This window comes from Haplochromis burtoni, unplaced genomic scaffold (assembly GCF_018398535.1).
Source record: "Haplochromis burtoni strain Fernald_Lab_line unplaced genomic scaffold, NCSU_Asbu1 Contig_48, whole genome shotgun sequence".
Classification (NCBI taxonomy): Eukaryota; Metazoa; Chordata; class Actinopteri; order Cichliformes; family Cichlidae; genus Haplochromis; species Haplochromis burtoni.
The window spans coordinates 2,140,747-2,164,950 of record NW_024582409.1 but is presented as its reverse complement, the minus strand read 5'-3'; the positions used below and the strand labels follow the sequence as shown (position 1 = coordinate 2,164,950).

The following is a 24,204-nucleotide window of genomic DNA, read 5'->3' as shown; positions in this document are numbered from 1 at the left end:
AGAAATATAATAACAGAACATGATACAGAGTCCAATTAGCCTGCATTTAATTTTTTGTACACATTTCTGGGGGTTGGTTTTTTTTTTTAGTCTCTGATTTTTATAATGGGAACAACATAACTGATAAGAAGTTGCCCTTTTCCAAACCATCACATTTTACATGTCAAACACATCCTGTGGTTTGAATGTTTTGAGTCTCTGTGAAAAGGACATTAAGGAGACCAAACCACCATCTAGTGAAGATGCACTTAATGCAATAATGGCTCATTGTAAATTTAAAAAGTGAGAAATCACTGAGACTAATTTGAGTAGAATACAATGCATGCCTCCAGGCCTGGAAAGATATGATAAAATGCAGTTTTTTTTAAAACTTAAAGTACTTCTACACACTTTAACTATTAAACACCGTTTAGCATTTAGGATTATCGAAAATTCACTCACAAGGCTTTCATCCAACATACACAATAACTCAGCATGAGGTTTTCACACGCACAGAAATCACACCCTCCATGTGTGTACAGTACATTAGGCTCAACTGTGTCGCACGCTTTAATTTCTTGTAAACATTCCCACTTCTCATTTTATGACGGTGGAAAGGCTGCTGAGCAGAAGAGGCGTTTAACGCTTTTCAAACACACAAGAGCTCAGAGAAGCAGCGTATTATGTTGACCAACCTCGGCAATGGCAAATTCACTCAGGCTGAGCTGCTGAGCTAGATGACCTGTTTATTTAGACTTAGAGAGCACGTGTCTCAGGCTCCTGGACCGATCAGTGAATATGTTGTACACAGAGCCTGCCACGATGGAGCTTACAGCCAAAATAAGCAACAGTAATTGCCAAATACTCGAGTATTGGAAGGGGAAGCAGGTCTATTTACTTCTCTTAGCAGCTTCAATTAAAGCAAACAGCAGAGAGGGCACAGGTTAAGGATTATTTTATTACTTAGCAGTTTGTACAGTTTCTACCATGGAAAAATAACATGTAACATAAGACTGTATTTACATTTCCATTTTTACAAAATGTCTTTACAAGATTTTTCTTTTTTTTGCCAGTTCCCCAAAAAAAAAAAAAAAAAAAAAGAAAAAAAAAAAGAGGCTAAAACACACAAAACATACACATTCACACACATCCAAACCAAACTTTGTAATACACACATAAATAAATATAGACATTCACTGACTGTCACGACAAATATTTCTACAGCCAAGAACATGTACAATTCATCATTTCCACACAAGTTATAATTTCATTAATAAACATTACATATTACTTCCAATATAATTCTTTGTTAATCTGTTAATGAAATATTGCTAACATATTGAAAAGAGGTAACACAGACATTTCATGCCAACAGAATGCTAACGGCTGTCATGCAAAACCATTACAAGCTTTCAATTTGAAGCAAGTAAATCATTTACAGTTCTAAAATCAAATGTACTACATGCAACATACTACGCGAAATATTCTGGGTTAGACAACGATGACTTTAGTTACATTGACCATCAGTACTGACTGTGTGCCAAAGAGCCTCTTTAACTGATAACACAAAATAAATACTTTAATTTCTACTTTTCTTTCTTCATTAATTGTTTTACATTTATTGCATTTCCTATCGAATATTCCATCATCTTCAAACATGTTCCCAAATTATTTTGTTTATTTCAACCGTGTAATAGCCAAATCTAAATCAGTCATTGATGTCTACAATGACTGCTTCATCACCAATTCTGGGGTTCCTGGATCTAGTTTTACTTATTACATGAACTCCTTATGGGATAAGTTGGGGAGCTGTGTACTAACCAACGCGGAATATGAGACCTCAAAATATAAATTTCACTCTATAGATAAACCCCTTCCGGTTACTTGGAAGTCAAGAGAGAGGGGTTATGAAGGAATAGCTGACGTGTTGTGGAGCCTGGAGGAGATAGACCCATATTTCACAAGAAGGGGGGGTCAGTTCATGGTCTGGTGCGCTGTGTTTCTGTTTGGTTCCACACATTCCTTCTTTGACAGACAGGAGCAGAGAGCCACTGGTACTTCTTCCTACTGGGTTTGCCTCGACTTCAAACTCAGTGTCTCTCTACCGACGGCTTCTGGTGATGAGAGTGGTGCTGCCGCAGCCTTGGTCCTTCAAAAAACACACAGATTCAAAGAACTGTCAGATACGACTTCAGATTGAATCACTTTGAATTGGTTTTTCAGGGAGTAGCAATGCGCTTCTTTTTGCCACTTATATGAAACCTGGTGTTTAACTACAGCTTCCCCTATTGCAACATATGTAATGTAATTACTGTTCAGTAATATTACAGTTGCTAATCACCTATAGTTTCAAATTTTTTTTATGTTTAGGCAGGTCAGCCTTTAGCCACCTTGATTTTCCTAGATGAGCACTGAGGCTTGGTGCCTCTCTGAATTACTTTGACGGTTGTAACTCTGCTGGCTGGTTTGTGGTTTATTGAAGGCGCATAAAAGGCTGATCTTGCACATGCCCTAAGAAAGATAGGGATTTGTGCTGGCACGTCCCTATATGTACAGTTTAACATTGTGTTGTTTACTTAATTTTCTTTTTATTTGTTTGCTTTTTTTCGGTAAATGCTCTTTTTTGTATATTTGACTGATTGATAATTTTGTTCTGATATTGAAGCCGATTATTGAGAATCATGTAGTTTTATTTATATTGGTACTGACTACGACATTTCTGATATAGTGGCATTCCTACAATAAAAAATAAAAGTTGAAGATTGATGTGACTTTTCAATAATACTATTATCTTAAACTCTTGTGGCCATAGCATTTATGATGGGAAAACCTGATATTGTAACAGCCCTAATAATGAGATGTGTATATGTGTATATTACACCTACATTGCTTTTCATGTAGCTATGACAACGCCACTGTTGACACAACACCTTAACATTTACATTTTACTTTCAGTAACAGCAAAGACATGCTGATTTACACAATCAGCAGAGGAAAATAGATAGATTCATTACTTCACATTATATTAGGCATTAATACCATATATAGTCATATATTTACTGCAAAGACAAAACATAACTGTTTAGCGCCATGGTTTAAGCAGCTACAAATAGAAGATCTACAGTATGCTATTAGGACTGAACAGTAACAGACACCAAACAAAAGAGTCTCAATATGAATTTCAAATGTTGAATCGCTGGCATTATCATTTCAACTGAGCAAATTGAGGTGCAGCTCATAAATTATGGAAGCTGACAGTGACTTGCTACTTACGATGTTGTATGACAGGCAGTATGCTCGGGGTCTGAAAGGTCTTAACCGTGGCAGGACCTTCTCCTCCAGTTGTTATAACCTGCACCTCCAGTCTGTAGTAGGTGGACGGCCGCAGGTTGGACACTACAAGCAAGTTATGATCCTGCAAAACGAAGGAAGGGAGCAGGAGACGACATGCAATCAGATGAAATGCAACAGAACACGCCTTTGATTCTGACAGGACTTTAATGTGAATGGGCCGCAAAAGAGGGGAGTGTAGCCGTCTTTGCACAAGTCACAGACAAAAACAAAGACTTTGTTTTCATAAGGCTGTCTGTCTCTCTTTTCACTGCCAGGTTGATAAAGTGTGCGGTGGGTGGTTTTATTTATAGACAAGCTCTAGAGGCTGGGAGGTGCAGATAGGCGGAACGTGTTGTTGATGGAACAGATTATGTCAAAGAGCAGCTTTTTCAGAGCTTTCACGGAGGATGAAAGAGGCAGACGTGAAGGGAGATGAATGCGCAGAGGAGGAGAACTTCCAGCAGGACAAAAAACTTCCCCAGATCTATCCCCGTGTCTGTCTACATACTACCGCGTATCAAACGATTCATGCAAAGAAGCCACAACAGCGTTATCCTCAAATCACGGTCACATCTGACAGATACATTTCTTTTCCTGTTGCACACACTAATAGTCTTGTCACAACACGATCTCCTGTGGTTTCATAAAAACCATATTAACATTCAAAACTTTAGCTAAACTCCAATTCTGCTTCAGTAAAAACAGACTTACTGGTGGCAGGATCTGGGACTGGGAGATGATGCTGTTGGGCAGGCTGTTTTGCCGGCTTTCAGTTGTGATTTCAGCCCAGGTGACCTGGAAGCCCGTGATTCGCTGATGGGGAGCCAACCTAGAGACGCGCCAGTGGAAATTGCCGGTGATGTTTCCCTCATTGGTCGTGAAGGAAGCCGTCAGGTTCTCAGGTTTAGCAAGAACTTTCGGAAGCCCTGAAGCTGTTAGGACAAAGTTGGTGTCATTATTATAGAAACATTTTTGGGAAACATCCGTGAAGACTGACAAAGTAACAAAGTAACAAAGTAACAAAGAAATACAGCTACTCTGGTTTTGTAAGAAAGGTTATGTGAGAAACTATTTATCCTGAAAGTGTTAAACCTATATTTTAAGTCTATAGAGATTTTTCTCATCATCATGATAATAATAATGATATTCTAACAAATGTTTTTGTATTGTCTCCACTAATGCGGTCGGTTTTAAAATCCCCCAAACAGCAGACTACTCACCTCCCTCTCCTGGGCAGGGGATGTGTTTGTGAGTCTTGCTCCGGATGGTAGCACAGGATGGGGTGAGGAAAGTGGTGCTCTCGTCCTTCGAGCGCCTCTTGGACTTCAGCATGTGAACAGTGACTTTGTACTTGCAGGAGAACAGCAGGCCTGGGAGGTTGATGTAGTTCTCCTGTGCAAAGAAACACATTACTCAGTTCTGATGACTTTGACATGTCACCCAGGTCAGGTCCCATGGAGCTTGGGAGATAATTAAATACACAGCGCAGATCACGTTCCCACTCAGGCCCCAGGAACACGTACCGTACTGGAGGACTACTTTGAACTCTCACATGGTAGGGGTTAGGCTACTATTCTCCTATTCAAACTGTAATAGAAATGATTTTTTCATAGCTTCCAAATGTGGCACAGCATAAACACAAGAACCTCAACAAGAAGCAGCGATCAAAGCGAATTCATGCCTAATTTGAGATGCCTGTAAATCCACGTTAATGGGCTCTTTGGAGCCATGTAACACTGACACTAATTTCTAAGTTTAATCATCTATTGATCTGAATGAGAAAAGCTTTTCTCAGCTCTCTGTGAAACAAAAACCCCCGGTGAGTAGTGGATTTAGACTTTCAGTAATAGAGCAGGGCCTCCATTAATAGACAGCCCTTAGGGAAAGGGTGTGTGTATATATATAATATATATTCTCACTGATATGTAACAGCTTTGATTAAAAGTGAATGAGGCACTGTGCTCACATAAAAGCACAAGGCTGCAACCCTTCCTGGTGATCTATAGAAAATGGAAATGTATTTCCTAGCAACCACGGTGCTGGTTTCTAAAGAATGCGTTGATTACCAGGCCTCTGCCATCACGTATCAGCCTGAGCACAAACAGTTAACCCTCTCTGTGTCAAGCTCTCCAACACAGACAACACTGCATCCTAAAACAAAGCCCCACACAGCCGCACGGCTGGGCCTGCTGAATTCTGGGAAACATTGTTTAAGTAAATAAAAGTTACTGGCCAACACACCGCATGCGTGACCACACGACTGACTCATAATATTCAAAACAACAGCCACTGGTTTGCCTGGTGCAAATCTAACACAACAGGGCTCCTGATTCACTCGGCGCAGTTGTTTTCCTTAGTGGAGCTATTCTTCCTGAGCATCAAACAAAGGCTTAGGCACATGCTTTGCTTAGCACAAACCTTCTGACCACGCCACTTCTCTAATGCGCTGCCCTATGAGAAAGGACCCCCAGCTGGAAGTGGTGCGTAACAGCTTCTGGGGACTGACCTGCGTGACGGACTTCTGTGGTCCTTGGGTCTCGTTGTGGCTACAGTACTCTGGCATCCACTGGACATGGTAGCGACTCACAGAGGAGTCTGAAACAAAGAAAGGAGGAGAATAGAGAATGTAACAGAGAAATTACTCAGTAGTCAGTTTGTTTGTTTTTTAATATAATTTAATTATGATGTGTATATAAAAGAAAGGGAAGTTGTGCATTAAAAAAAAACATTACAAAAAACTATGGGTGTATTATTACAGCACGTATGGACTGCCATTTATTTAGCACTTTTCTGGCTTAATGACCACTCAAAGTGCTTCAGAGCACAAGCCACATTTAAGCAGATATTCATCCGGTGTGTCATTCTGCCCACTTTGAGCACTTCATCTACCTCATAACCACGGCCAATTTAAAAATCACCAATTACCTAACATGCACGTCTTTAAACTGTGAGAGGAAGCCAGGGTACCCAAAGGAAACCCACACAAGCACAGTAAGAGCATGAGTAACTAAGTGGCTGTAGCTCAGATGCAACCATGGCTGATTTTGATGTTTTTTCAGTTCTTGAACTTTTTGCCACATGCTTGAGAAATACTCGATTTACTCCCAGTGGTGGATATGACATATTCCAGTGGATTAAAAATTTGCATTTAAGCAACTGTACTTAGGATTGCATTGCAGCCATCAAACATTTATCTGACATCAGAAGCAAATCTGACAGGCTGAAATCACTGATTTCCTTGTTTGGGATCAGATACTATTGGTATCTCTTTCCTAACATGAAAAAGAGTGAACTCCATTTGTTGTCTTTGCAATTATCAATTACAACTTTCCAGCTTCCTAAATCTGCCCTTTTGTCTGCTGAAAAGCTCATCGTGGTCCAAATTCTGCTTCTGTGAAACGGCATTCACTTCATTACTGTACAGTAGCCCCGCACAACCTCATCAGCAATATTTATCTACCTCATCTTATGTTACTGGATTTATTATTCATTCAGCTGTGTCCCTTGAATATATGAAATACTTCTCTGATTAATAATTGAGTTGTGCTATGTTCACCCCTCAGTAGGGGCCTGGGTTGTAGTTTTCAGATAAAAGGGGTCCTTTGAAGGCTTAGACACAGATCTGGCACTTAAAGCCCCAGAGCTCTTTGGAAGCAGAAGAGAGGAATTACAGGGAACCGGGAAATCGGGGAAAGAACATAAACAAGATATGCCTAGCCCGGTCTGACTGAAGGAGGGCAGTGGTATGTAAAACAAGAAATAGGACATGGAAATCAGGTAGAGAACGGAACCGCAGCAGCGTTCGATAAATCATGACTGGAAGCCAGCCTCTGAAGTCCCGCCACAGCTGATCTGCCGTCTATTGTCTGGGTGTTAGGCAGACAGATATATTATCTGAGCTCGTGTACAACATGGTTCTCTTTCGTCTGCTGGACACAACCCAGAGGCTAGGCTGTTTTGAATCACAGAGACAATGAATGAGAGTTTAATCATGGTTCAGTTAACCTGTCGCTTTCTCTGTCACACAAGCCAGATGTCCAGAGACTCTTCAGCCCTCCTGAGGCCATCCGTATGTCTGTGTGTTTACGGTAGTGGAGCGCACGTTGTCAGAGTCCAAGCCAGGGTCATCACTCAGACTAATGAGTGGCAGTGATGCACACGCTGCGGACGGGGACCCACGAAACAAGACACAGAAAGAGAAGCTGGACTGGGATTAGCTCTGCTCTGCAACACCGTGATTCCCCAGGCATGCTTGATCCCGTCAGCATCACTCAGCTCTCTGAGACCAGGCCAACCTTGCTAACAGCTCTGGGCCAACTCCATAACCTCCCCCCCTCATTCTGATTCAGCAGTTGGTGTCTCACCAGGCCTCTCCTTCAGCCAGGGTTTGCATTCTTGACTCCAAGATGTGGAGTTTGGCTTGGGCGATGACATATATTAGTAACATAACATAGACCAGTGAATGGGACTTGACAGGTTACCCTGAGAGCATCGCTTTCAAGGTTTCCATATTTTCATTCTGGTATTAACAGAAAGTTTTTGGGAGTGAATGCCGCAGAGACAGCCATTCCTATATGTCTTTTTTAACCCGTTACAGTGCTTCAATCCACCACCAAGCCTGCTTTCTATGACATCAAGTCTCGTAAAAAGAAAATCGACCGCTTCAACGCTAATGCGAAGGCAAGAATCTATTAAATACAGCTGTCAATAAATCCCATTGCACAGCTCTGACTCTGTGTGTTTATTGTTCTTTACTAAACGGTGGCTCTGCTTTACCCGTCCGTGTGCGGTTTTTGCCCAGCACTCACATTACACAGCTCTCTCAAAGACACATTGTTTCATTTACACCATCTGATACCACATTCATAAAAAAAAAAAGAAGCAAATTTCGATTGTTTGAGTAAGTGGGAATCAGTCATAACATTTTATTATGGTACACATGAGTCATAGTGATTGATGGGCATGATGGGGTGCTAATTAGATTCTAACGAAGCCATAAATCACTACAGTAGGGAGCTCACCTCCTCTCTTCTTCCAGTAGACACGGACCTGCAGCTGGCCGTCCTGGTAAAAGGGCGTGCCTACTTCTAGAGGGCCAGAAGGGCGTTTGGCCAGGGTCGAACCAAGAGGGGATATCTCCTCCTTCTTTGACTTGAGCACAGATTTTGCTGGGATGAGAAATGAGAAATGTTTCTTAGCTAAGACATGAAAGTGACTATGTTGCAGAAAACAGTCCAGCATGGTAACAGAAACACTATTATTTCTTTGTAAGATCACGGCAGTGAACAACATGTTCTTCATGCACAAATGTGCTGTAACTTGATTTGTACACAAAGAAGCAGGTTGGCAATTCAATTCATTTTAGAACCTCGTGTACATTTGAAAAAAAGAAAAACACTTCACACACACACACACACACACACACACACACACACACACACACACGAAAAAAACTCATACACACACACACACACACACACACACACAGATAGCTTTGAGGCTTGGCCTACGCTTCCCAAGAGTTCAAGAACTCCAAATGATTGCAGATGTGCTGTCAGTGTATCTTAACTTTTCCAGCTTTTTTTGTTGCAAATCTCATGATGATTGTTTACCTCAAATTAGGAAAATTCAGCTATCATGAAAAGCAAACAAACAAAAAAGAAAACTGGATTCAGCTAAAATGGTTTTCTCAAATCCGATGTGGCTCAGCAATTAGACAGCTGCAGCTTCATCCAAGTTTCTTTTGATTTCAGGTAGCGGTGGCCCTATTTGTGCATCAACAGTGAGTGCCTAACCTCAGTTGTGTCAATTTCAAAGGAGCTTTGGCTAAACATAAAGATTATGATTAAAATAAAAGTTCCAGTCCTGTAACTTCTGGTTAATATTGGACTCTCAGGAGTTTAATTCCAAAAATGCAACTTTCATGTTTTGTTTTTCCAGTTTTCATTGTTTTCAACAGAAGGCATCAGAATAATATCCTTCCACCCTTCCATCCATCCATCCTCTTCTGCTTATCCAATTCAGGGTTGCAGGGAGGCTTAAGTTTATCCCAACTAGCATAAGGTGAGAGACATTTTCTCTGTTAGCTGCTCTTCCTTTAGGACCATCTCATGAATGTGCTTTAATTGAATTAATGATTTATGCCAACCATGCTAGCAGATCTGCGGGGCTACGCTCAGGCACACTGGTAGTTTGAGTTAAATGTTAACGCCCCTTTACGCGCTAAAATGTGCAAAAATAATGTGCTGTTTAGCATTTAAAAATCAGTTGGGTGCAGATTAAATGCTTGATAACATTTGACAGGGATTCAGGCACCAAAATTAATCAGGCTCACAGAGTCACGAGAATCAAGGCAGAATCAGTTATTTGGATTTTCACGATGTGACTTATGTCTGTTCAGAATTTCATCAACCGACTGACATTCTGTCTGTCATTCCCGAAGCCACGCTTCTAGCAAGGGTAAAGAATAGGATAATAATGTTTACCTGAGTCATTATTCTGACTGGTACTGAAGTGAAGGGAGGCCTTGGAGCTCTTCAGACGCACCTGCCCCCAGTATGTGACAGCCTGCAGCTCCACAGTGTAACTGCTGTTTTGTTCCAGTCCCTCCAGATCTACCCAGTTTTGAGCCTGTAAAAACAAAAAAAAAAAAAAAAAACACTTGGCTTTTGCCATTTGTATGTAACCACACTGTCACATGAGCTTATATTTAAAGTCACTGTACCAGCCACAGCTCCAGCCCAGCTCAATGCCAGACAACACAGGCCTGTGGGAAAGCCCTACTTATTAAGAACACATGTGGAGCTGAAAAAGGGGACGGTGGTGAGGAGATAGCCTTTAGGGCCTTAAGACAGAGCCATGTTATCAGAGCCTCCCAGGGCTTCTTCACTGTGTTTGGCTTCTAGCATTCCTCCATCAGCATGAACTTGATGAGTTCTTGTTATTGACTGTGGGTGTTTTGACATTCCTCTGCCAGCAGGCTGCTTTCAAAGCCCTGAGGTGCCAAAGTGGAAACCAGTAGTACATGTGTCAATAGGTGTCCGGTGTCTACCACCTCTATCTCCTTTGTGGCACATCTGGTATGCATTTCAAAAATTAATTCAGGAGAAGACTCTATGAAGGCAGGTCTGGACTATCCGAGCTTTTGGTCGAGTCTCTTAATGACATCCTCCTGAGCCACATCTATACCATATCAGGTCAGATGCTAATGGATATATTGTGTAAAAGCTCAAACAAGTATTCCATTTTTGAGAGCAGCCAGTGATCTTGGTCATGTGATTTATGTGTAATGTCTACGCTTAAAAAGATGCCAAAGAAACTCTTGTTTCTGGCTGGTACAAACAGCTGAGAGCAAAATGTTCTAGCATGCAAAATAAACTGCTCCAAAGAATAACAAAGGGATTAATAAAGAGGATCAGCACAATTCGTTCTAAATATGCTATTCATGTCATTATTAAAGAATGTCTTAAATATACTTTGCAATGATTGAAAAGAAAGTAATAAGTTAAGAATTTTGAATGCAGCTGGATTTAACAGCTAAAACATGTGTAAGAAAACAGATTTTTAAAATAACTACATTACACAATCAAATAATGAGCAGCAGAAAATGAAATGTACAAACATCGATATAAGAAGCACATACACACACCTTGAAATTGTGATTTATTGCTTTAAACAAGGCTATCCATCACACTAAATGTGCTTTCTCAAATCTTAAATCTGTGTTTAAGGGTTCTTTCATCAGCGTAAGGAATTAAAACAATCAAGAACTTATTGTATCACTCTGAGGATAAGTGATCTTCCCTACACATATAAATAAATATCATTCCGATTCCATGTTTATCTTTTCCCCCACTGCGGGCCCAAGCATATTTCCAGAGTTGTACCGAAACTGGGAGAAAAGATGCTGAAATAATCTTGGAAGAGCCCTTGTAGTCTTAGAGACCGGATAAAGGAAAGAAAGAAAAAGAACACATCACTCAGACAGAGTGAGGAGATTACCCCATTGGTGGTCTTTCTTCTTTTCTTCTTGGATGGCACCATGGACTTGGTGGGCACGGTCCAGCTCCAGAACACTTTGTAGTGATGTATGGGGATATCGGGCTCCTCTGGCAATGTCCAGTTGAGACGAACTGTCACCAGGCCTTCCTCGCCCAGAGTCACGTTGGTGACACACAGACTGCTCGGGCTGGGAGGGGCAGATGGATCTGAAGACATAGCAACAACGCAGACACAGAAACAACACTGTGAGTTAGTGTTGATTCTAAATACATCTGTTAACACTTAGAGATAGAAACAAACTGGACCTCTAGTTCTTGGATATGGCAAATCTTGGTCCAAGGCACTTTTCAGGTAGAAAGTATTACAACCCAAGATACCTTTCACCTCCACAGCTGAGGAGGGGAACACGCATGGCACTGTGCAAAGTAATTAGTCCCCTATTAACAATCTGTCGTGAGGTGTTATGACAGGTGTCGTGTCATTTCTATGACAGCGTTCGGCAGGACTGAGAGTACAGGTCAAGGGTTAACAAACACATGCTGCTCACTCTGGCTGCACGGTCCACACTTAGAATGCCAGTACTCCTACTAATATGCATGTGTCCAGCGTAAAGCTGGATCTGAACCTATCCGTATGTGCAGCGACCCAGCCTACTGCTGTCGGCCGATGTCAGCCTGGTGCAGGAGGACAGGCAGGGCTACATGCCAGATGACAGACCAGAAGGGGAACGGTCTTTCTGTAATGAGAAAATGATTCATGCCACAACCCAGTTGGCTTTCCTCTCTCCTGCCCTCTCCCACCTGAAACACATTTAATCCACTCTAAAAAACACAATCGGACACATCGGTTCTCCAAACCAGCTGATGCTGGCCATGAAATATAAATAAGCAGTCAGCTTTTACAAATTGCCCTAACAAAGTATAGTAGTGTGAAATTGCATTCAGATGATATGACCGAACTATATAAATAACAGCGGCATGACAGAATGGTCGGGACTTCATCAAAGCCGTGGCAGCTCTCATCAATCTATCAACATTCTCGCAGTGATTGGCCTGATTGGAGGTCAGCTTCCATTCCTGCAGCAGAATCCCACCTGGTCTGAAAGCCTTTCAAAATGCCTCGGGGAGCTACGGCATGACAAAGGATTGACAGGACAGGTCAACACACCAGGAAACACACTAATACGTTTTGTACTTTGTACCATTTCTAGGATTTGGCAGAACATGGCGAGTACTCCACTAGAGAACAGTTTATGCCTTGTATATGTTTCACGATATACATCTAAAGACACTTAGCTCAAGGCCAATGAAGGCATAACGGTAAAAACCTGCTGCCTTGCCAACAAACAATATCTGATATAAATCAGATGCACTGTAGACACAGTGTTACACTCACAATCCTGTAATCCCTGAAGAACCACAAAACAACTGTCCGTGACTTTAACAAATGCCATCTGCAATACAACACGGCTATTTAAAATGTCCCAGTAGTAACACGGGATGCCATCAGAGTTCACTAATCTGTGGCAAAGATCTGAAATGTGGCTGGGTTACATCACTTTGTCTGGAAGCAAGACAACACTTGCATTCATTTGAAACCTGCTGTATCCTGACTAATTCAGACTTATTACATTTTATATGACTGTAAAAAGGGGAAAGCCCTGCTTTGAAGATGTAAGTAAAGATCTCATTGCAATACAGAAAATGAATGCTCTGTGCACCCAGGCACTCCTCATTACTCAAATTCCACTTGGCATCAGCGTGAATTTCGTTTAGCTCGCTGGGTAAACGTGTGGAAACTTTGGACGGGAGACATTTATTTACAATTCAGGTTTAACGCAGTATATGAAAGAATTCAGCGGTTTTAAATCCCAAATTTAGTTTTAAATAAACATATTTAAACAGTCTAAAGCTATAATTCAAATTTAATAAATGTGTGTTTGGCTTAACCAGTCGTGTTTCAGTCATAATCAATTTGCTGTTGCCTAATGGAGCTGCGGGACTGAAGTGTTTAGGACACACAATACACGAAACCGAAAATGTCTCAGTCGGTAATACAGAAAGCTTGTAAGCTGACATTCAGAGGGAATATTTACCAAATAGACCTGCTTAAAACACTTCCCCGAGGCTTCACCTGTTCCAAGGTCTCAAACATAACAAATGGAGGGAAGGAACCGACACACAAGGCAAGGCCACACACACACACAGACACTTGGATATGCAGATAAACACACAGACCTCTGGAGGAGCGGAAGTGTTTGCTGGGTGCAGTAAAGCCGCGGGTCCCGTGGACATTGACGGCTGCAACTCTGAACTGGTACCATCTGCTAGCTCTGATGTCAGCCAGTTGGATGCGTTCCTCTGCAGTCTGAGGGACAGATGGGGGTGGGGGGAGCAAACCACAGGGGTCAGGGTTTACACAGGGTCACAGCCCCATGTGAGTGTGCTGCCACATCATTCATCTGTGTTTCTCATTGCCAAACTATCAAAGACACTGTGAGGAACGTGCAACCGCATGCTGCAGTGCAGAGCAGCAGTATCGCAGCTGTGGCATGCTGGGACACGTGAAACTGTAAATTCATTCGGATACAAATGTGACGAGAAGGAGTCCTCGCACGACAGACTTCATGCATTTATGGGATTCTCCAGTATTTTATCTGTGTGGTGTATCGGTTTCTACCTGTGCGACTGTCTGCCACTCCGTGGCATCATCCTCACTGGGATGAATACCGTAGTTCCAGCGGCGTTGCACCACATACAGCACAGGCTCCACGGATATGTTGAACTTGGAGGACCAGCGGATCTCCAGCTGACCGGACGGGTGCTCCAAGAACACTAGCTCTTTCCTCGGCTTCAGAGGGACTCCTAAAAGTACAAGAAAGGATGTTGAAACACTGACAAGGATTAATATCACCACTTGTGTGGAACATTGTTGGAGAAATTATACGTGATATGTCTTGTTTTCCTCTCCTGACTAATGTAGGTTGGAAATATGAATGACTCTGAATTGGACAGATACAGATTTCAAAATGAGACATGATCTCATTGCAAAAGATTAAATACATGCTGCGGGTCAACAACGTCGTCTTTCTACTGTGGCAGATTGGGAGATTTCCTGTGTTTTAGTAGCTGCGTTTCTTAGTGATGATACACGCAGTTTGCATTTAGGTATGCTCTCTTTCTCTCGCTCGCAGACGCAAAATAATCCAGTACAAGCATCCGCGCACATGCATACAGCGTTAATTTGCATCACTGAACTTCACATTCAGCCTTTCAGTCAAAGTCAGTGCGGCCATGTGCAATAAATTAGAGATTTATTAAGTGCGGGACCGGCCAAACATTCTGCCAAGTCAGACTGACTCTCTCAAGTAAATTTATTGCACTGGACACGTAGTGAGTTGTTGATTGAGCGTCGGGCACGGTGATAATGAGATGGAGATTGGAAAAGCAAGTTTGGAACGACAGGAGAAGGCCCAACACATCCAACAGTTCTCCATAAATCACCTAGCACTTCAGAACATTATGTTGGACCTCTGTCGCTGCCGAACGGCTTACTGCTGCTTCGCATTTATGATCGGCATCACTCCACGCTCAAGGCTAACATGTCGGTAAACAACATAAGAGTGCAATTTGCATTCATAGCATCTGATAAGCTTATATGTCTATTCAGCCCCCTTGCAGAGCATGAAAAAGTGACTGATGCGCAAGAATCATGGAAGGAGGACCCCTTGAGTCATATGCAAGGACTCAGTACTTTGTTTTGTCCCATTGATAACAGCTTTCTTCATACTAACAGCTGGGGGTCATTGTGCTGTGGTTTCACAGCTCCACAGCAGAGCGTGCGCGAACAAACGTGTCATATTTCCTGCGCAATAATCAACACCGAGGTAACCGCAGCATTCCTCTTCCCCTTCTGTCTTCGCTCATCTTCCCACAAAGTCACACAAGTGCTCACAAAGCTACACACGAAAATACAAAGACGCACACACGTCTCTTTGACAATACGTAGGAGGACAATTAATGCTTTTCCGTGAGATAACCTTCGAGACAGGTTTGGTCCAAAATAAATAAATAAATAAATAGAAAAATCACGCTTCATTCTTTTTCTTCTCCTTGCCACACACTTACTCCAAATCATGATGCAACTGTTGCTGAAGCACGATCAAGGGTACAGCGTTCATTCATGTCTTAATCATGCCAACAATTACACTCCAGGAATATAATTCTCAATACTCACGCACATACTGTCATAATGACTGCTCTAATTACAGGGGGTGAGGAAAACAGTGTAAATACTCCGTGTAGCACAATGATTTACAGTAATGCGAGGGGGGCTTGTGGACTGACTGACTTGTTGTGACAGCGCGACTATGGCTACATTTAATTAAATTCTGACATTCTCTCTCTTCTTTTTTTTTTCCGTCTCAGAAATAGAAAACATGCAAAACGTGCAGGCTTGTGTCGCATGTCGAGCCAATTCTTCCCAGGAATGAGAAAAACTAGAGAGAACAATATGAAAATGAAAGAAGTATAAAAGGAGAGACTGTCTAATAAGCTAGTTATTTCTATTTCTATACGCACTGCATATTTTATATGAGGAACTTCTCCACAAATAAAACTAAGGCAACGCTGGAGAGCAGTGGATGACGTGGAACTTATTGGTGCAAAAAAATAAAAAATGGAAGAAGAAGAAGAAAGTTTGTTAAACATCAAAAACTCAGGGGGTCCAGTGTCTTCAAGACTTAAGTTTTTTCTTTTCTTTTTCTTTTTTTTTGGGGTGGGGGCTTGGGGGGGGGTCTATCTCAGGGACTTTGACATTAACTGGGGACCCTAACCTGAACACAAACACACACACAAACACACACATCTGAGAGTGATCTCAGTGGGGGGAAACGCTCCATTTCTCCCCGCTTATGTTTGCTAATGGCTTCCAGCATCAAGGCTCATCATGGTGAAGACTACATGCACACTTGCGCACACACAGAAACAATTACACTCTTGAAGGCATGAGCATCTAATTAGACCTTTAACACTGAGGACCGGGACAGGAATTCCATCCAGACTTTCACCAGAATACTTGGTGTAATTCAGTGTAAATGCAGCGCTGAAGGCGACCCATCATGAGCTCAGTGTTTGGGCTAAATCAGCGGGAAGGCTGCTCGATATGAAGGTCTCGCCGTGCCGTGAATGGTTTTCATTGACTCGGTCAGTGTACAGAAATTCTCAAGGTCACGCCAGCTTTCATCTTTCCCAGATTAGGGTGCTGTACACCTTTTAGTGCATGACATCCACCATGACGTCCCTCAAGATCAAATCAAATATAAATGCTTCCATGTTCTACTGTGTGCACAAGCTCAAACTGACATATCACATGCTCCTGCCATGCAATAGTAAGTGTGCTACACAGTAAACCATGCTTAAAGTGTGATTCAAAGCATGCACTACGGTCTATCAGTGGAGCGGTTCAAAGCTTAATTTAGACTCTCCTACCACCGCTTCATCTCCTGAACTTTGTTATGGCCTCAGGGTGCCAGCAATTGTGTGCTGACAGCGTATATAATGCAGTTCCAGCTCCAATCTTCTGAGTTCAAGGGCCCTGGGTTCTCTCACATAACGACTCAGCACCCGCGGTACATCAAGTCGCCTTGGGCAGCACTATTAAACCATTTTACTGGAGCAAAGATTCTTGGGTACATCTGTGTCTATGAAACCCTCAAGCTTATCCTGCAAATTCAATGCTGAATATCCATTCCCATTTACAGCTGAAATGGCATGAGGGATGTGTGGGTGAAGCACAATGCAATGAGATGAAATAAAGATTTTCAGGTTCTTACTGCAGTTGTCAAAAACCCTGCAAGATTATCTGTGTTTGCGTCACTGAGATTTACAATAATGTTTAACAGGCAGGGATTAATTGGTTCAACGGTATTTATGAAAATTATGCAACCTGAAGCAGTTAATCATATTAAAAAACACGACGGCTGCATTGAACCGGTACCAGATACGAGACTCCACATAACGAACAGGAAAAGTCGAAAAGCAGCGTATGCAAGATTAGGCTGATGAACCGTGTTATGTAATCTAGTCCTTCTTATAAGCCATACTCAGCAATTATTATAAATAATTAAATAAATAAAGACGACACTGTGCAAATGTTTTGAGCCACTTCTCATTTCTTTATATTTTGCTTCCAAGGAGACTTTCTTGCAAAGTTTTTCTCCATTCCTTGTACCTCACCATATTTACAGTTTGTTTGTGGCTATGAATGATTCCATTATTTAAAAAGGCCCCTAACTCAAGGGAAGAACTAGTGTTGTGTCTTTGTTACTAGCAGACTGTCACAAAAACACTTTTTTTCTTCTTTAGTTGAATCTACAAAAATCACAATTTGACAGACACAGAAATGGTAAATGGTCTGTATTTGTATAGCGCTTTACTTGGTCCTAAGGACCCCAAAGCGCTTTACACTATACACAATCATCCACCCATTCACACACTGGTGATGGCAAGCTACATGTAGCCACAGCCACCCTGGGGCGCACTGACAGAGGCGAGGCTGCCGGACACTGGCGCCACCGGGCCCTCTGACCACCACCAGTAGGCAACGGGTGAAGTGTCTTGCCCAAGGACACAACGACCGAGACTGTCGGAGCCGGGGCTCGAACCGGCAACCTTCCGATTACAAGACGAACTCCCAACTCTTGAGCCACGATCGCCCCCAAAAATGATTCTCCCATCAGTGGAGTGTGTCCTTAAGACAAACAGGACAGTGGAGTCCCAGTGGAGGTGGAAAAAGGCCTAAAAAAATCAATAATAATAATAATAATAATAATAATAATAATAATAATAATAATAATAACAACAAACGCTATCTACAGCAGGTGAATAATATCTGAAAGTCTTTAAAAATCGGGATCTGAGAGATGTCAAGAAGCCATTCTTAAGGAAGAGAAACCGGGAAAAGAGGCTGAGGTATGCCAGATCATACAAGAACTGAGCTGGAAACTCCATAAAACCTGTAGCAACAGGTTTTATGGAGTTTTGAATTCAAATTTGAATTTTTCCAAATATGCACCTTCAAGCTTGTTAGAATTAAACAAAATTTGCTTTTGCCTAATATATTCTAATTCCATTCAAGTTTGCAAGTTTGAAGAAATCGTTGCATTTATTTCACATTTTGGTAGCAAAATAGAAAGAAATGAGGGATAACTCGAGCATTTCCATAGTACTGTGTGCCAAGTGACTGACAGTTAGCTAATCTGTGCTTACAACCTGATGTTTAGACACTGTCCCTTAAGGTCTGTCAACCTTGCTGACTATTACCCTGTCAATAATTAAGTATTAAATAAAGAACGATGTTTATTAAATAACTATTTTTAGAGCTTTCTCATTTGTCACAGAGCATTTTAACTCTAAACGTTTCCCTCTCTCTGTTCATTGATCTCAAATGTTCTGCCGGCAACTAATTAAACCAATGCTGCGCAATCAAACAGCTTTCAAATTCACTGGATTTTACAGAGATATTTATAAAAATGTACACAAGACATCTGGAAAAGAATTAATCAGTTGAAATGGAACAGAAAAACATTAAGTCTTAGGTGCGATGTTTAATTCAATGTGAGCATGACATGGCTTCAACGAGCAGCTGGAACAAGCTGATACAAAATACCACTTAAAAGGAAACCAAATTGGGGACTTGGATGTCTAGAGTTTAATGTGTGTAGTCAGAACCGCAGTTAATTGCAAGCCTGAAACAAGCAAATAAAGGTGCTGATATATAAGGAAATCACAGACAGAGTTGTTTACAATACACAGTATGTAACCTTTATGTTCTGACTTATTATAAACTGCTATTAATGCGGCAATTTAGGAATGTGGAAGTTACGATCCTTAAGACTGCCATTTCTGACAAACCTTGTTTATATCTGTGGACAACATTTGTCAGCATTAGGCTGTCAGTTTATTTACATTCAGGAATGATTTCTCTGATGCAGTCGCTTTGATTGTTGGTGGGAGGTCTAGTTATTCCAGCGATGCTCTACATTTAATCAGGCTTGACTGATTTGGTTTTGTCTAAACGATAGCAGCGTCTTTGATTACACTTTACTCTCCCACCAGTGGTGCTTCACATTTAAAGCATGGGAAAAGACAGCAGGCTTTAAACGTGAAGCCGTCACAGGAAACGCAGTGCATTTGTCACCTGTATTAGTTACCAAAAATATACCAAGACATGTCTTCTCCTTGGTAAATCTTGTTAAATATTTCGGTAATGGAACAGGAAGCAGCGGCACTTAGAAGCAACACGCTGTGCCGCCCCGGCTCCTCGGAAAGGTAAAAAAGTTTTAATGTGCCTTGCTGTGGTTGGAAAACTGCTTGTGTCGTGGCCGGGACGAAGCCAGGTCAAACAAAATGACTTGTTTCGAAATGGCTGCTTTTACTGTAAACCGACACCCCGGTTAGAGGTTTAACAAAGCAGCAGCTCAAGGAGTGTTTGCTGTTGTATTCATTAAACAACCAGGGGCTGCCAAATGAACCATATATGACTTCTTAAGGATTTACACGGCGATGTACTGTTGCAGAATACGATAAAATAATGTTTGATTTTATCTGCCTTCAGCATCACCTTTGTAGAGATTCTTTGGCAGCTGGCAGGTGTGGCCACAGCCATTGGAGCAGCACTTTTTGACAGCTGAACACTCTCCATCCTCCTCGCAGCTCTCCACACAGGCAGCTGCGAAGCCGCTGGCCTTCTCCGGGGCAGGGCAGTCACCCTGCTTCACTCCCTCCACAGACTTTAGGAACTCGCAGCTAGTGAGACACTCGTAGTGTTTCTTGGGAAAGAGGGGCTGAGGAAGAAGAGGGAAGGAGAAGGGGAGAAAAAAAATATAAGTCAGACTACTTTTTTAAGGCAGGGCTGTGAGCTAACAGTGATTCTCCTGTTTACATTTCTGCTCATGACTCACTGGAGCGGCGAGTACATTAAAGAGCTTAGGCTCACAGAGGGTGTCGTTACAGTGCAAAACCAGTTGCTTCACACCCCTTTTCAAACTTTCCTCTTACTAAATTTTCCCACTGGGCCTGAAAAAAAACCCTCAAAAGCTCAAAATCTGAGGCAACCGCAGCATTTGTGGCAGTGACATACCTCACATAAATCTTGGCACTGGTTTTCCTTCAGGTCCCAGGATTCCTTGCAGGGCTCCAGGCACTGTGAAAAGGAGAAGGGTGTCAGTTCTTCAAAGAACCAGCCACATCAAAGTGTTAGTGCTGTGGAGATGGTGCCTACTTGTGGTGGGCTGACAGGCACCTCGCTTAGGCACTTCCCCTACCACCTTTGCAGCAACCAAACACACCACTTTTTGCTACGGATAATGGCCAAACCATCAAAGGGCGCAAACAGTCCTCTACAAAAGCAGATATGGGAGAAAGTTTGTCTGTCAGGTGCAGGCTGTCTCTTAAAAACTCTGCTCTTGCTTGGGTTTTGCTTGGTGTAGGCCTTGACAGATTCTCTCTTCACGCCTTAACACTAGTAGCCTCCCATGCTGTCTACGCCTCCTTCTCGTCCTGCCACTTCCCCTGTACATGTCTGGGCTTGACACACTTTGGCACTGGCACTAAGCTCCCTACTTGTTACCATGCTGAACAGAGAGCATTTAATAAATGATACACTTGGTTTAATGTTCCTGGGATTCCCTTTTTTAACACGCGGAACAAATTTACTGAATGCTCGAAATCGGCGCGAGATAAAAGAAAAACTTCAGCGTAAAGTGTAGCTCTAAGTCGTTTTGCCAAACATAATTTGGGAAGATAACGTTTAAAATTAAAGTTCAGGATTCCAGTCCATACTCCTTTTTTCTTTTATACTCAGCTGCTCACCCCGAACGAATCAAATTCAATAAAGGTGAATGTAATATAACAAAAAGGTCCATGCGTGTCCGATAGAATCAGGCAGATCCCGCTGCAGAAAAAGGAATGTGTTCGGATTGGGTTTGAGAAAAGCTAGGGTCTTATGTGCTCTTGCTCCTGGCCGCTGAGAGCTGGTGTGAAAAAGAAGAGCGAGCTCAGTCAAACCGCTGCCAGGCTGCTTCTGTACTGCACTGGGAGCAGCCCAAACCGCACCAACGACCTGCCAAAGCCACTCATTCAACCCTGTTTAATTTAGACTCCTTCACCAGCTACAGTGCAGCTAAAGTAGGCACAACAGTACATTTTCAACGCTTTCTCCTACATTCATCATCCAGGACAGTTCAATATGCCGGCAAGTAATAGAGGCAAATATAACATGGATACCTGCCATTAGCAAAAGTCCACTTTCTGTTAGAAAAGGAGACCCCTGGATACAGATTATGAGAAGAACACAAAGAGTAAGGCACACAGAATGATTAAATCAGGGCACCTACTGTAGTGACTGCATTAAACACTGGAGCTGAGGTAAGAATTTTTTCATCTCAGGCTGGGAGCCAGAGTTTTAGTTATTACTCTTTAATTCACTCATTAGCCGGCTCTGTCATTATTATGCCATTGCCAGAGAACAGTTTATTTGCTTTTTATGGAGTGTGGTGGACGGGCGCATGATGAAACATAAACCTTGCTTCTGGAGGAGCAAGCTGCAATCAGGACCGTGCGCACGTCTGCCAGCACTCTGCTTCTCTGCCGGGTCTCTCCTTTACCCAACCCTGTCTCAAGCAGCTGACAACCTCTGTGTGGACAGTGTGTTGAGTGCTAAACAGGCCATTTCCCAGGGGAGGAGAAGGCTGGGAGGGAAGGTATTTTCTTAATTACTTCATAGCAATATAGATATCACTCCAGCAATATAAAATATAAAGTGCCAAGAGGAAAAAATTGGACACCCTGTCGGGTTATGACAGCAGAGAGCTCCAAGAGAAACTAATGTGGTTTCTACAGAGCTGATCAGGTGAAACCGCTGTAACACCTCGGAGACTTAAGATGACATACGAGCTTAGCTGCGCTGTCCAAGTCATGCCTCATTCTATGCCGTTTTAAAATCATCTGCTATTCATAATATGGTGACCTTATATCATTAATTCTGTTCTCAATTGTGTCCTGCGGGAGCAGAGGCTGTGGCGCAGCAGCAGCAAACCTCAGCATCCCAGGCTCATATACGAGCCCCACGCTGCACCAATGAGGTGTTGAGGCAATAACTGTGTGCTTCACCGGTGTCTAAAGGATATTCTGCCAGTAGACGCACATGTTAAAGCCCCCAAAATCCCTTCTACAAATCACTGAACATACACACATAAGCCTGGGGATCAAGCTCATTTTACTCACTGAACGATCTTGTGTGCATGGCCAGAATGCATTCCATTGACTTTTCTTGAGGATGAAACCCTCTCTGGTTCACCACAATCACAACTGCACTGAGTGAAAATAGAATCATCGTTACCCCGAGATGCTCAGAGCAGCATGCCAAGCAGCATGAATTAACACAGCACATTGCGTACCGTGGATATTGCAACACAGATCAGAATGCTGGCTGTGGGTTTAGTGTTGTCTCACCCTCACAGTCTTTTTTCTTTCCTTTTTTTTTGAAATGTAACTCTTCGGGGCAAAAGTTCTTAACTAGCAAAAAGCTGCACAGTTCTATCGGGAACTTGTTTTTGCTGTACAAGTGGCTGCATCATAAACGACACAAAGATAAGCATCTGTGTTGAGGCAGGGCTCCCTGCAGGTGTGCTGAAAACTGACAGTCTGTCAGCATTTCTCCACAGCCACACCTCCCAACCTGACATTTAAGGAGGGAAGATGAGGACCGACGACAGATGTCTTGCCAAAGCAAATAGGATGCCTGGATATAATTACAAAGGTGCGCTCATCAATCAAAGACCTGATTCCTATTTACACAGTTTGGTGCTCAATCTAAACCATGTTACTGATGATGCCAGACTAATCCTTTGGATGGGCCAAGACTTATTTTCTATAAACTCTTGTGTAATTTCTTAAGGGTGTGCCACCTCCACTCCATCCCAGGCTGGTACACACACACTCACCTTATTGAAACAGTTCTTCTGTTTTTCTACATTCGACTAACAAGCACCAGAGCCCTAGTTAAAAGCCCAGAAGGAGACACAATTGCTTTTAGGGTTGCTTCAGAAAGGGTGTCCAGTGTAAAAGTCTGCCAAATCAATCCTCTAGAGCTACTGGCTATGGTGACCTTTTGTGAATAAGAAAAATGAAAGTAGCTTCATTTTTAAATGCATTGATTTTTAAAAATGTTGTTTTGCTGACCTTTAGTCAATGGGCATTCTTAAACTAAATATTAAATACAGCAAACAAAAAATCCCAACTCAACTAACTAATGGAAATGTCTAGGGCTGGAAAATGACGCCAATGTTAAAAAAAACAAAAAACAAAAAAAAAGCAATCAGTTGCAGCTTCCAGGCTAGAAATGCAAACTTGGATGCAGGAATAAACATGTTCACCGCCTGATACAAAAAAAATTATGTGGTCTTACTTCCCCCTGTGTGAAAACTGTATTGGATCCTGAAAAGTATGCATTATTAGGTGCAAAGACACTTTTTGCTAAACTAAAACCATGCAAACTGCACACTCATTGGCCAGTGAGTTGTGATTCAAACATTACCTTCATTTTGAAAAATAATATGACTAAAACTTACAAAATAAATTACATTTTCTATTCATTATGACCCCAAAATGAGTAACTACGCCGATAAATTTAGCAGGAAAGCACGTACAGAAGTAAAGGCAGAAAGCCATATTTCTATAGACTTCTATAGGATTGAGAGTCTTTATGCAACCATTGCTATCGCCATCTGGTGGCCTTCTGATAGAATGCTTTATGGCTTTAATTTTCTATCCTGGAAGCCAAGTCCATGTGTAATGCTTCGAAACACTAGGTCACATTAGTGGGGGGGGG

At 42.1% G+C, this 24,204-nt stretch overlaps 1 protein-coding gene across 1 annotated transcript in view; it reads right to left on the bottom strand.

Moving 5' to 3' along the window:
* Nucleotides 1-438: 438 nt before the first annotated feature.
* Nucleotides 439-24,204, bottom strand: part of LOC102307085 (anosmin-1) — a 41,095-nt gene continuing 17,329 nt past the window's right edge. The window contains exons 3-14 of the mRNA XM_005921350.3: nucleotides 20,455-20,517; nucleotides 19,936-20,158; nucleotides 13,993-14,177; nucleotides 13,551-13,680; nucleotides 11,314-11,519; nucleotides 9,798-9,942; nucleotides 8,334-8,480; nucleotides 5,819-5,907; nucleotides 4,533-4,704; nucleotides 4,024-4,244; nucleotides 3,253-3,394; nucleotides 439-2,128 (exon numbers count right to left, since the gene is read on the bottom strand). Of these exons, the coding sequence (XP_005921412.1) occupies nucleotides 2,070-2,128; nucleotides 3,253-3,394; nucleotides 4,024-4,244; nucleotides 4,533-4,704; nucleotides 5,819-5,907; nucleotides 8,334-8,480; nucleotides 9,798-9,942; nucleotides 11,314-11,519; nucleotides 13,551-13,680; nucleotides 13,993-14,177; nucleotides 19,936-20,158; nucleotides 20,455-20,517 (1,782 nt within the window). The 3' untranslated portion in view covers nucleotides 439-2,069. The remainder of the gene's footprint in view (nucleotides 2,129-3,252; nucleotides 3,395-4,023; nucleotides 4,245-4,532; nucleotides 4,705-5,818; nucleotides 5,908-8,333; nucleotides 8,481-9,797; nucleotides 9,943-11,313; nucleotides 11,520-13,550; nucleotides 13,681-13,992; nucleotides 14,178-19,935; nucleotides 20,159-20,454; nucleotides 20,518-24,204) is intronic.